The sequence below is a fragment of the Myotis brandtii genome, unplaced genomic scaffold (assembly GCF_000412655.1).
Source record: "Myotis brandtii unplaced genomic scaffold, ASM41265v1 scaffold1954, whole genome shotgun sequence".
Classification (NCBI taxonomy): Eukaryota; Metazoa; Chordata; class Mammalia; order Chiroptera; family Vespertilionidae; genus Myotis; species Myotis brandtii.
Window position 1 is genome coordinate 449,887 of NW_005357285.1, and position 11,171 is coordinate 461,057.

The 11,171-nt window shown below is 36.5% G+C and overlaps 1 protein-coding gene across 5 annotated transcripts in view; it reads right to left on the reverse strand.

The window, feature by feature from the left end:
- Positions 1 to 11,171, reverse strand: part of USP12 (ubiquitin specific peptidase 12) — a 68,544-nt gene that overhangs the window by 41,621 nt on the left and 15,752 nt on the right. For 3 of the 5 annotated variants that reach the window (XM_014538643.1, XM_014538648.1, XM_014538647.1), the window contains 2 exons: positions 8,700 to 8,913; positions 416 to 645 (listed from right to left, as the gene is read on the reverse strand). In XM_014538643.1, the coding sequence (XP_014394129.1) occupies positions 416 to 645; positions 8,700 to 8,913 (444 nt within the window). Of the gene's footprint in view, positions 1 to 415; positions 646 to 5,714; positions 5,798 to 8,699; positions 8,914 to 11,171 lie in introns of those variants that run through there. The other 2 variants (XM_014538644.1, XM_014538645.1) reach the window with 2 other exon arrangements.

Below are 11,171 nucleotides of genomic sequence, written 5' to 3' on the forward strand. Positions count from 1 at the left end.
TGCTTCCATTTTGAGAGATTCTTTTCACCTAACAAGTCCATCTTTAACATTTATCCTACACCAGTGATGGCGAACCTTTTGAGCTCGGCGTGTCAGCATTTTGAAAAACCCTAACTTAACTCTGGTGCCGTGTCACATATAGAAATTTTTTGATATTTATTATCAAACCATAATAAAACAAAGACTTATATTTTTGATATTTATTTTATATATTTAAATGCCATTTAACAAAGAAAAATCAACCAAAAAAAATGAGTTCGCGTGTCACCTGACACGCGTGTCATAGGTTTGCCATGACTGTCCTACACCTAAGAATTACAGCTTCCAAGTTTATCTCTCATACTTATTATCCTCAAAGAACTTTTACAATAATGAATTAAATTTTTTTCTATACAAAATGTTACAATATACTTACAGTTTCACAAGTAAGACATCTGGTTTCATTAGTTAATGTTCCCTGAAAAATCTCATGAACCCATGTTGGGTCTGGTGTGCTGTTGTTGTTCTCACTGTCAATGTTACCATTCGGGAGACGGCCATTTTGTTTTTCCTGCTTTCTCTCTTCTTGTAAAATATCAGCAATTGTATTTAGTAGGTAATTTAAAAACTCATGGGCATCTTGCTGCATATAGTTGTCAAAAAGCTCTAAAAATAGAAATATATTAGAGAATTATTTCAGAATTAATAACTTCATTTAAAAGCTAACTTTAAAAAAGAATAGTATTCCATTAGAACTAAGTAAAAATATTTGGTAGTGTTAGTAATTTACAAGAAATAAATATCTTTCACATCTAAAAATTATGACTGAATTTGGAGAAATAAAGTTAAGATGAATGAGAATCTTTTTTAAAAAAAATAATACTAACTGATCCATGAGGAAAGGGCAAAACCTATCCTCATACATTTAACATAATGTACTGGGAAGACAAGAAACAATTGCTTTTTATTAGCTCATCTAATGTATTATCCCACATATATTACAACATGGCACGTTTTTAAGAAGGTGGACAACCTCTTGCTGCTGTCAAGCCAAACGCATAAAAATCACACAGAACGTATGTCAAAATTACAAATGACTGGGCCATACATCCCAGAGATTTTGATTTAGTCAGTCAGTCAGAGGTGAGGCCTGCAACCTTGACTTCCCAAAGCCCTTCCAGGTGACTCTGATGTTTACTGAGTTTTAAGAAATAATGATATCAGGATTTATCTATTTAATCTAGATAATCTCCAAGGGCTCTTTCAAATGTGAGATTTTATAACTCCAGGAAATATTCCATGCAGTTATACAAATGAATAATTATAATGGAAATACTGACAGTTGCTAACAATAAGTGTTTTACCCAGTGCTTGACATTATACAAATCCTAAAATTGAAGAATAAGGACTTTAGAGGTGGAATCTCGTTTGATCTTAACAATCCTATGATATTGTTACTGACATTATTTTACAAATAGGGAAATGGGACCAGAGAGGATAAACTCACACTGCCAGGAAACAGCAGAGCCAATATTCAGACCAGGCAGCTGAACTCCACCTAGCTGCACACAAAGCTTACAGTGTGAGCCTTGCACACAGAGCACTGCAGCTTAGTCAGCACTACGCATTGAGAAATTACCCAGTTAGGAAATTTCGCCTTCAGATCTTTAATGCACACTTAATGAATTCCAGAAAGACTACATTTTTTAAATGAAAGAATACAAATTTAGAAGAAAATTTAGGGAAAGTCTAAGACAGCGGTTCTCAACCTGTGGGTCGTGACCCCTTTGGGGGGTGGAATGACCCTTTCACAGGGGACGCCTAAATACATCCTGCATATCAGATATTTACATTACGATTCATAACAGTCGCAAAATTACAGTTATGAAGTAGCAACTAAAATAATTTTATGGTTGGGGGTCACCACGACATGAGGAACTGTATTAAAGGGTCGCGGCATTAGGAAGGTTGAGAACCACTGGTAAGATGAAACGAATACCAAAAATTACATTTTAGAAGAGCTACAGATATGACTGCACAAAATTAAGTTCTATGCATTAGGAATCATTTAAAAGTTAAAAATAAACAGTAAAACCTGGAAATTATTAATATTCTCTACATATACAAAAGAAAATGCAAAATGGGCAAAGGACTTCAAATCAACAACTTATAGAAACAAAATTCAAAAGGTTAAGAAACATGATTTTCCTATCTGTAAAATGGAATACCATCTTCCTTTGAAAGGCTACCATAAAAATAAAATGGGCACAAGTGAAAATATTTCTTGGGGAGTTATATGAAAAGAAAAGAAAATAAAGCAAGAGTTTAATTTTGGTGTCAAAAAGACCAAATATCATATTTAATGTGCAAGACTGGATTCATATTATGGATCCACCTCTAATCATCACATGTCATAGGAAATTTACTTAACCTTACCTTTCTGTTGGACTGCAAATCAAATACAGTAATATTAAGAACAAAATTGAAGCCACACTTCATTTCTCTGCTATAAATTTGTCATGAGGGGTTTGATTAGCCTTAAACTCCCTAAGTTGTTTTTAACAGTTTTACAAGTTACTGCTTTAGCCTATGCAGACTAAACATCTAACGGATCTTTAATTTGGTATGCCATGTGTCCACTGGTTTTTGCCCACAAGGACAGTAAATCCAAAGCACTATGACACTATTCCCCACCACTGCTCACAGAAGTCACTGCACTACCCCTGACACCGACAGCCTGCACCTCTGCAAAACCTCCTGGCCACCCCACCTCTCTGAGACCAAGCCAAACCCTGCTTGCAACCCTCAGGTGGTTCTGCCATTGGATCAGTCTAAGCCAGTGGTTCTCAACCTGTGGGTCGCAACCCCTTTGGCGGTCGAATGACCCTTTCACAGGGGTCGCCTAAGACCATCCTGCATATCAGATATTTACATTACGATTCATAACAGTAGCAACATTACAGTTATGAAGTAGCAACGAAAATAATTTTATGGTTGGGTTTCAACATGAGGAACTGTATTTAAAGGGCCAGAAGGTTGAGAACCACTGGCTAAGCCAAAGTTAAAACGACAGAAGTCAATTGCCTTTAACCTTGCCTCTTACTAGAATAAACTTCCATCCCTGAAATACTACTTCACCCCCAACCCCAGTCTCCTGTTCCCTACTCCTCTCATTCCCTCTGTCCTTATTTCCTTCCTCAGCTTAGGGACTTTCTTCTTTCCTAACCCTTTATGTTGTTCCTTCTAAAAAACACTTTCTGTTCAAAACTCTCTATCTCTTCAACATTTTGCAACCTTTTTAGCTCCCTGCTGCCACTTAAACAACCACACTCTCACTTGCAGGTAAAAACTCATTCTCAATCAAAAAAAGCTCTTAAGATCTGGCCATACTACCTTCTCCCTCTTATCTCTGCAGTCATCTGCCAACCTCCCCTTACTCACCCACGGATGGCCTGACTCCTGCTTTCTCTGTCCAGCCTGCCTCCTGCTTTCTCTGCCCAGCCTGCCTCCTGCTTTCTCTGTCCAGCCTGCCTCCTGCTTTCTCTGCCCAGCCTGCCTCCTGCTTTCTCTGTCCAGCCTAACTCCTGACTCCTGCTTTCTCTGTCCAGCCTGACTCCTGATTTCTCTGTCCAGCTGGACTCCTGCACCAACCTTGCTGCCTTCAGTGTTTACGCAGCTTCCTTACTTGCACGTGAACCCCTTAAAAATCAAAAGCTTAAAAATCAAAAGCTTTCCTTTCTCTCACTCTCCACCCCAGGTCACAGATACATAACAACCCACCTCAGAAGGCCCATTAGGAAAAGTACTGAGCCCTGGCTGATGTTACTCAGTGGTTAGAGCAGCGGCCTGCACACTGAAGGGTCTCGGGTTTGATTCCTGGTCAAAACCACGTACCTGAGTTACAAGTTTGATCCCTGGCCCAGGTCAAGATGCATGCAGGAGGCAACCAATTGATGTGTCTCTCTCACATTGATGTTTCTCTCTCTCTCTTTCCCTCCCTTCCTCCCTCCCTCCCTCCTCTTCCCTTCCTTCTAGTGGCTCTAAAAAGCAATGGAAAAATCCTCAGGTGAGAATTAACAAAAGAAACAAACAAAAAAGATAAGAACTGAAAGGCTCTGGCCTGGTAGCTCAGTAGGTTGGAACAGTTGTCCCTTATAACAAAAGGTTGCAGTGGAGGTAACCACCAATGTTTCTAACTTTCTTTCTCTCTCTCTCTCTCTCTCTCTCTCCCATTCCTCCCTAAAAGAACAAAAAAATCAATAAAAACATACCCTCAAGTGAGGATTAAAATATATATATATATGGACTGGAAGGAAAGTATGCTAGCGTTGACTAGGGGACTTAAGAAAAGTGGAAATAAATTGGAAAAGTCATAGAGAGATCTAAAAAAGGAGGATTATGGGAGAGGACCAGTAAGAAGATTTTATAAACACTGGCTAGTTAAGGTGAGAGCCAAATAATTCACTACGGTTGATAAAAAATATACTTTAACATATACACGTTTTTCAAAATAATTAGTTCTTTTTAAAGCAAAACTGTGCAAATGTTTTTGTTTTTTAAAAACTTGAAACATCTTTTATTGAATGTTCTTTTAACAGAGAATAATGACTTCATATTCACAGAAATACCCTGACTGACTTGAAAGAGCCAGAAATGAGATGCAAAGTAAACCAGAAAAATACTCTTTAAGTGTTTTGTTGAAATATTTAAAATACTATACAGTGTATTTTCTATAAATATAGTACGCTGAATATACCAGAATCTTGCACTATCTGAGAACAGCCACTACAGTTTTAAAAACCTCAACCAGCACTTCATTAACACTAAACATCAACTAAATGGCCTCAGGACAATCCCTGTAAACTACATTATATTTCATTTTTTAAATCATGTCTAACTTTCTCTCTCTCTCTCTCTCTCTCTCTCTCTCTCTCTCTCTCTCTCCCATTCCTCCCTAAAAGAACAAAAAAATCAATAAAAACATACCCTCAAGTGAGGATTAAAATATATATATATATGGACTGGAAGGAAAGTATGCTAGCGTTGACTAGGGGACTTAAGAAAAGTGGAAATAAATTGGAAAAGTCATAGAGAGATCTAAAAAAGGAGGATTATGGGAGAGGACCAGTAAGAAGATTTTATAAACACTGGCTAGTTAAGGTGAGAGCCAAATAATTCACTACGGTTGATAAAAAATATACTTTAACATATACACGTTTTTCAAAATAATTAGTTCTTTTTAAAGCAAAACTGTGCAAATGTTTTTGTTTTTTAAAAACTTGAAACATCTTTTATTGAATGTTCTTTTAACAGAGAATAATGACTTCATATTCACAGAAATACCCTGACTGACTTGAAAGAGCCAGAAATGAGATGCAAAGTAAACCAGAAAAATACTCTTTAAGTGTTTTGTTGAAATATTTAAAATACTATACAGTGTATTTTCTATAAATATAGTACGCTGAATATACCAGAATCTTGCACTATCTGAGAACAGCCACTACAGTTTTAAAAACCTCAACCAGCACTTCATTAACACTAAACATCAACTAAATGGCCTCAGGACAATCCCTGTAAACTACATTATATTTCATTTTTTAAATCATGGTTTTCTTTCTCCTGTGCTAAGTAGCATAATGGGAAAGGTGAATTTCAAACTTGCTTTGGAAAATTAAACAAACACATTCATTCATTCATCCATCCACTCATTCAACAAATATTTAGTAAGCACCTACTATGTGCCAGGAACTGGATTATGTGCTGGGAATACAATGGTGAGCAAAAACAAATGGGTTCTCTCCATCATGGAACTGATAGTCTAGTGGGAGAGACAGACAATTTCATTATTAAATAAAAGTATATAAAATGTATAAACATTTATAGTCCAGATATAGCTGCAACATTAATGCCAAAAAAAGAAAACAAAGTCACTACTTATAAATAAGTTATGTTTTCTTTATAATTCAGAAATAGCAATAGCTTTCATGACACAAAATGTCCTTCATGCTCTTTTGAAGAAAAAAGACTGAAACAAATATGGGAAATTATTTACTCAAATATGTTTAATAAGTGTTATTTGTAAACAACTAATATTTCCTCATTTGAGGAAGACCAACACCTAAAAATAATATATATATATACATATATATAATGTAAATTTATATTTGTATCTCTCCACAGCACCTGACATTATTATGTATATACAGGATCCTTGAGACCAGGACCCTTTCTATCTCATTTACAGCTGTATCCCCAGCACTTAGAACAGTGCCTGCCACATAGCAGATGGACTTGACAGTTTTTGAATGAATGAACAAACTAACAAGGAACAGGGATTGAAACAGCTAAAAACGACATGAGAAGACTAAATATGGCCCAAAACAACAATATGAACTATGTACAATGCCAAGATTCAATGTCAGAGCACACTGTAGATGCCATCTGATCTGATGCTCAAGGCCACCGTAAATGATCCCACACTCTCCAGTTGAGTCAACTCTAGCTAACATAATGAGATCACCAACCTGTTTTAATTCTTCCAAAATAATAGAAAGCCTGGAGAAAGTTACTAATTTTAAACAGATGGTTTCATTTCTTACCTAAATCACTCCAATAGTCCCCGGGCGGGTCTCCCTGCTTTTTCTCATGTTGCCCAGCCTACCCATTCCCACAAAGTGGCCACCTAGCAGCCAGAAAGCTCTTTCCCTAACACAGATCAGAACATATCACCTGCCCATCTGCCCACAACTCTCAATGGCTCCGGGTAGCTTTCAAAATAAAACCCAAGGTCTAGGCCCTGCCGTTCTCTAACTTATCTTCATCTTACTCCACTCTAGCTACACTAATTCTCTTGATGTCCTTTCAGCACTTAGGGCAATTGCAGTTTCTGTTCTATCTGCTTAAGACTATTTTGCCTCAGACCTTCTAATGGCTTGTTTCTCACTTCAAAGTTCTAATCTAATACCACTTATCAACTTCCTCATTCTCCATCCCCTTTCCCTGGTTTATTTTTCAGCACAGTTATGACACGTTATACTACATAACTCTTTATTGTTTGACTTCCCCACTAGAATGTCAGCTCCCTCAAGGCGAGAGGCTTTGTCTTATTTCTATGTCCCTAGTTCTGCATAGTGCCAGGTACACAGTAGGAACTAAATATATAATAATTAACTCAAATATTCAGCCAGTTTCACATCATCAAAGATAAGATGTAAGAGCAGGTCTGATCATACTGCACTTAGGAGCACTGTGCCACAGTCCTCCTATGTTTTGAATGGGGGACACAAAATTAAAAAAATAAAATAAAAATTCATTACTAAAATTAAAATAGAATCTTTCCAAAGGATATAAAAATGATTAGCTATATAAGGCAACAGTAGTTTAAAAATATGAAGCTAGTATCTACTGAGACTATAAAACATGAAGTTTATAACATACATGGAAGGAAACATTTAAGAAGAACAGAGAAACTGTGAAAGTTAGTGGAAATACTGAAATGGGCAACCTATTTTTGCAGAGATTTAAAACAAACCAGCAAATAAAATCTCAGAAGGAAGTTATGCAATGGATAACCTATTAAATCCTCTTTGATTTGTATGCTCTTCTCTACATATTTATCCAGGAAAAATTCAAAAGCCAAAAATATATTTCAAAACATACTTACAAATACCACCAGCATCAAAATAATAAAAATGCTTTTCTATTAAATATTGTTTCTAAAGTACAGAAACATGAAACAAAACTTATGGGATAGGTCTGGAATATTTAATTTGGAATTAGTCTCATTCAACAAGGTATTTAAGAAGTCTATTGTGCATCAATTCACTCTGCCTAAACACAAAAAATTCAGAAAATATTTAACAATTAAAACGTAATAAACACTGTTTTTAATACCAGCTTTGAGAAGCAAACATATAAAGCTATGGGTATTTAACCACACAAAACTTTCACAACACAGTAACTTGAACTCTGAGTCAATCTAAAATTTTAAAAATCATTGTACTGAAGCATAGGCACTCCATCTTGTTCTCATAACCTCTATGTTGTAAAAACTGCTGTTCGAAATTTTCCACTAAACATATATGGTCCTTTGTTCTGTGAATTAACTCTGCTATTCTTGGCTTCTGTAAACACACTTGCTCGAATAATAGGGAAAATAAGCTCAATTATCTGGCCTTGCAAGCCGCTTTGCTGACATAAGGGTCTGGTCTGTCCCTGGTTACTCCCATGCCAGGTGTCTTTTAGTTATCTGAATTGTGTTGTGTTCAAGGTTACTGAATTGTGCTGTGCTCAAGGCTACAAGCTTCCTGCAAAATATCTCCCAATACATAGGGCTCTTTGTAAAGCCTGCAAAAGGTCTGGAAGTCCCATATTTAGGAGACAAAGAAACCGGGAGGGTATAAAGGGAAAGCTTCCTCCATGTTACTTTGCTCAGACTTTGAGAGGCAACTCCTCTGAGACTGCTGGAGTAATAAAGACTCCAAATTTGGCTTACTAAGGTGTCCTCTGTTCAGCTCGCTGATTTGCAATATAACAGTACACTTACAGATCATGTTACAGACTTCATACATTGTGTCCCCGCTAAAATCATATGTTGAAACCCTAATTCCCAGTGTGATACTATTTGGAAATAGGGCCTTTGGGAGGCCATTTAGGTCTTGAGAGCTAAGATCAGTGCCCTAATCAGGAGAAACGTGAGAGCTTCTCAAGTAAAGGATTACCATTTTCTTTCCGTAATCTTGTTATGAACTTCTTGGGAGGTATTACTCCAACCTTTTTCTTCTGGGTGGCTATGCTATGGAACAGATCCGCTAAGCAGGTAAGAAGGTTCTCCTTCTTCCTAGGTTGACTCTTGTATGCTAGAACTTTTTCCCGAAATGGACGACAAAAATAAAGTGCTTGAAGAACTGAATTGCAGTAGCAGGTATTCCCAAACTAGAATAGAAAAAAAATTTTTTGGTTAAATTTAGGAAAACACATTTTTAAGAGAAAGAATTTCCATGTGTATAGTTGAGAGAAGAGAGAGAGATAGGGAATTTATGATCCTCACATATTAAAAGGTATCTAAAATTAGAAATAGTCATTCTTACTGCAAACCAGCCATATTAACAATAAACAGATGCTCTAGGCATCCATTTCCGATTAAAATTGAAGGAAAATATACGCAATAAATCTGGCCTTTCTGAAAACTGGTTTAAAGAACTAAATAGTTTAAATAGCAAGATTAGTAAGGGTTTCAGATTCTGGATAATTTAAAAATTCCTTTTTTTATTAATAGTATTGGTTATATACTAAGCATTTTATATATTATACATTTAAAAATATAACTCTCAAAAATTATTTTAAAAACACAAAAGTGAGGTGTGTATTTTTTAATCAGATTCCTAAGAGCCACCCAAAAACAAACAAACAAGCAAACAAAAAAGCTAGAAAAAAACAAGACCCTTTGAAATATTACATTAAAAATCATCAATATGAGCCTTAAAACCACTGAAATGCTAGGTGACTTATTCATGCTCTATCAGAAAGAAATGAACTTTAACCCAAGTTATATCCTGAACTATGTATGGCTCTGTCTCTTATTGGCCATGTGATCTGGATTATGTCACTACACCTTACTGAACTTCAATTTCCTCCTCTTTAGGAAAAACTATACCACCTACAGAGAAAATGACACAGAGCTTAAGAAACATCTATTGCCTTCTTTTTCCCTTCCCACTAATAGACACTGGCTCCTAAAGTCAGCTGATAAAACACCCAAAAATCAATGAATGAGGGTTTGGGGAGTACTTTGATACTGTAAAAAAGGAATGATGACAATTCTCACAGTAATGCCATGGGGTGAGAACACATATATATTAATTTTAAAAAGCTAGGCAAATGCCCTAACTGGTTTGGCTCAGTGGATAGAGCGTCAGCCTGCGGACTGAAGGGTCCCAGGTTTGAATCCGGTCAAAGGGCATGTACCTTGGTTGCGGGCAAATCCCCAGTAGGGGGTGTGCAGGAGGCAGCTGATCGATGTTTCTCACTCATTGATGTTTCTAACTTTCTATCCCTCTCCCTTCCTCTCTGTAAAAAATCAATAAAATATATTTTTTTTAAAAAAGCTAGGCAAAGCCCTAGCTGATTTAGTTCAGGGGATAGAGGGTCAGCTCGCATACTGAAGGGTTCCGGGTTCTATTCTAGTCAAGGGCACAGTAACTCAGTTGTAGGTTCAATCCCTGGTAGGGGCACATGCAGGAGGGCAATCAATCAATGTGTCTCTCTCACATCAATGTTTCTCTCTCTCTGTCTCTCTCCTTCCCTTCCACTCTCTCTCTAAAAAAAAAACACAATAAAAAATATCCTCTGGTGAAGATTAAAAAAAAAGAATTACTTCAAACAACTTTAAAACAGAATTTTTACTATACATACCACGGAAATACAGTCTAAGACTAAAGAACAAATATAAAACAGCATTCAGTAGTCATACTGTTAGAACTAATCCACTGATATGATTTTAAAACTAGTACAGATATACTGTAGGACAAAGCAAGTAAGGAATTATGTTAATAACCTTAGGAACCAAAATTTTTAATGTAACGGGAAAAAAGATAACAATACCAGTCATAGAGTAAAAGCCCTATAAACTTACACTGGAATTGGAAAGATCAGTATAAGCTGGTGCCTTTTTGTAAATCTGAGAGAGAGTGTGTTTGTTCAAGGTCTGCCCACCGAAAAGGCCTAGCAGCAATAAGCTTTCCCTGTACCCACATTGTGGCCTCTAAAAAGCCTTTTCCCACAAAAAGGAACTAGGACACCTTGCAGATAGGGTTATGCAAGGTCTGGGACAGGAAATGAACAATGTACAAGATTAGCATAGAGAATCTTTTAGTGTGGATACAAAAGCCAACTTGCATCAAGAAGAATTACCACAATGAATAAAGAGCACATCAACTACATAAAAATCTATGAATTAATAATAACAGTTTTAAAACCCTGTCATTAGTCTCCAATGGAGGTTGTAAACTAACATATAATAAGAAAGCAAGTTTCAAAAAAAAATCTTTTTAGGAGGAACCAAGATGGCGGCATAGGTTAACGCCGGAGTTTGCTGCCTCGAACAACCACTTCAAAAATACAACTAAAAGACGGAACGGACATCACCCAGAACCACAGGAATGCTGGCTGAGGAGAGATTCTACAACTAGAAG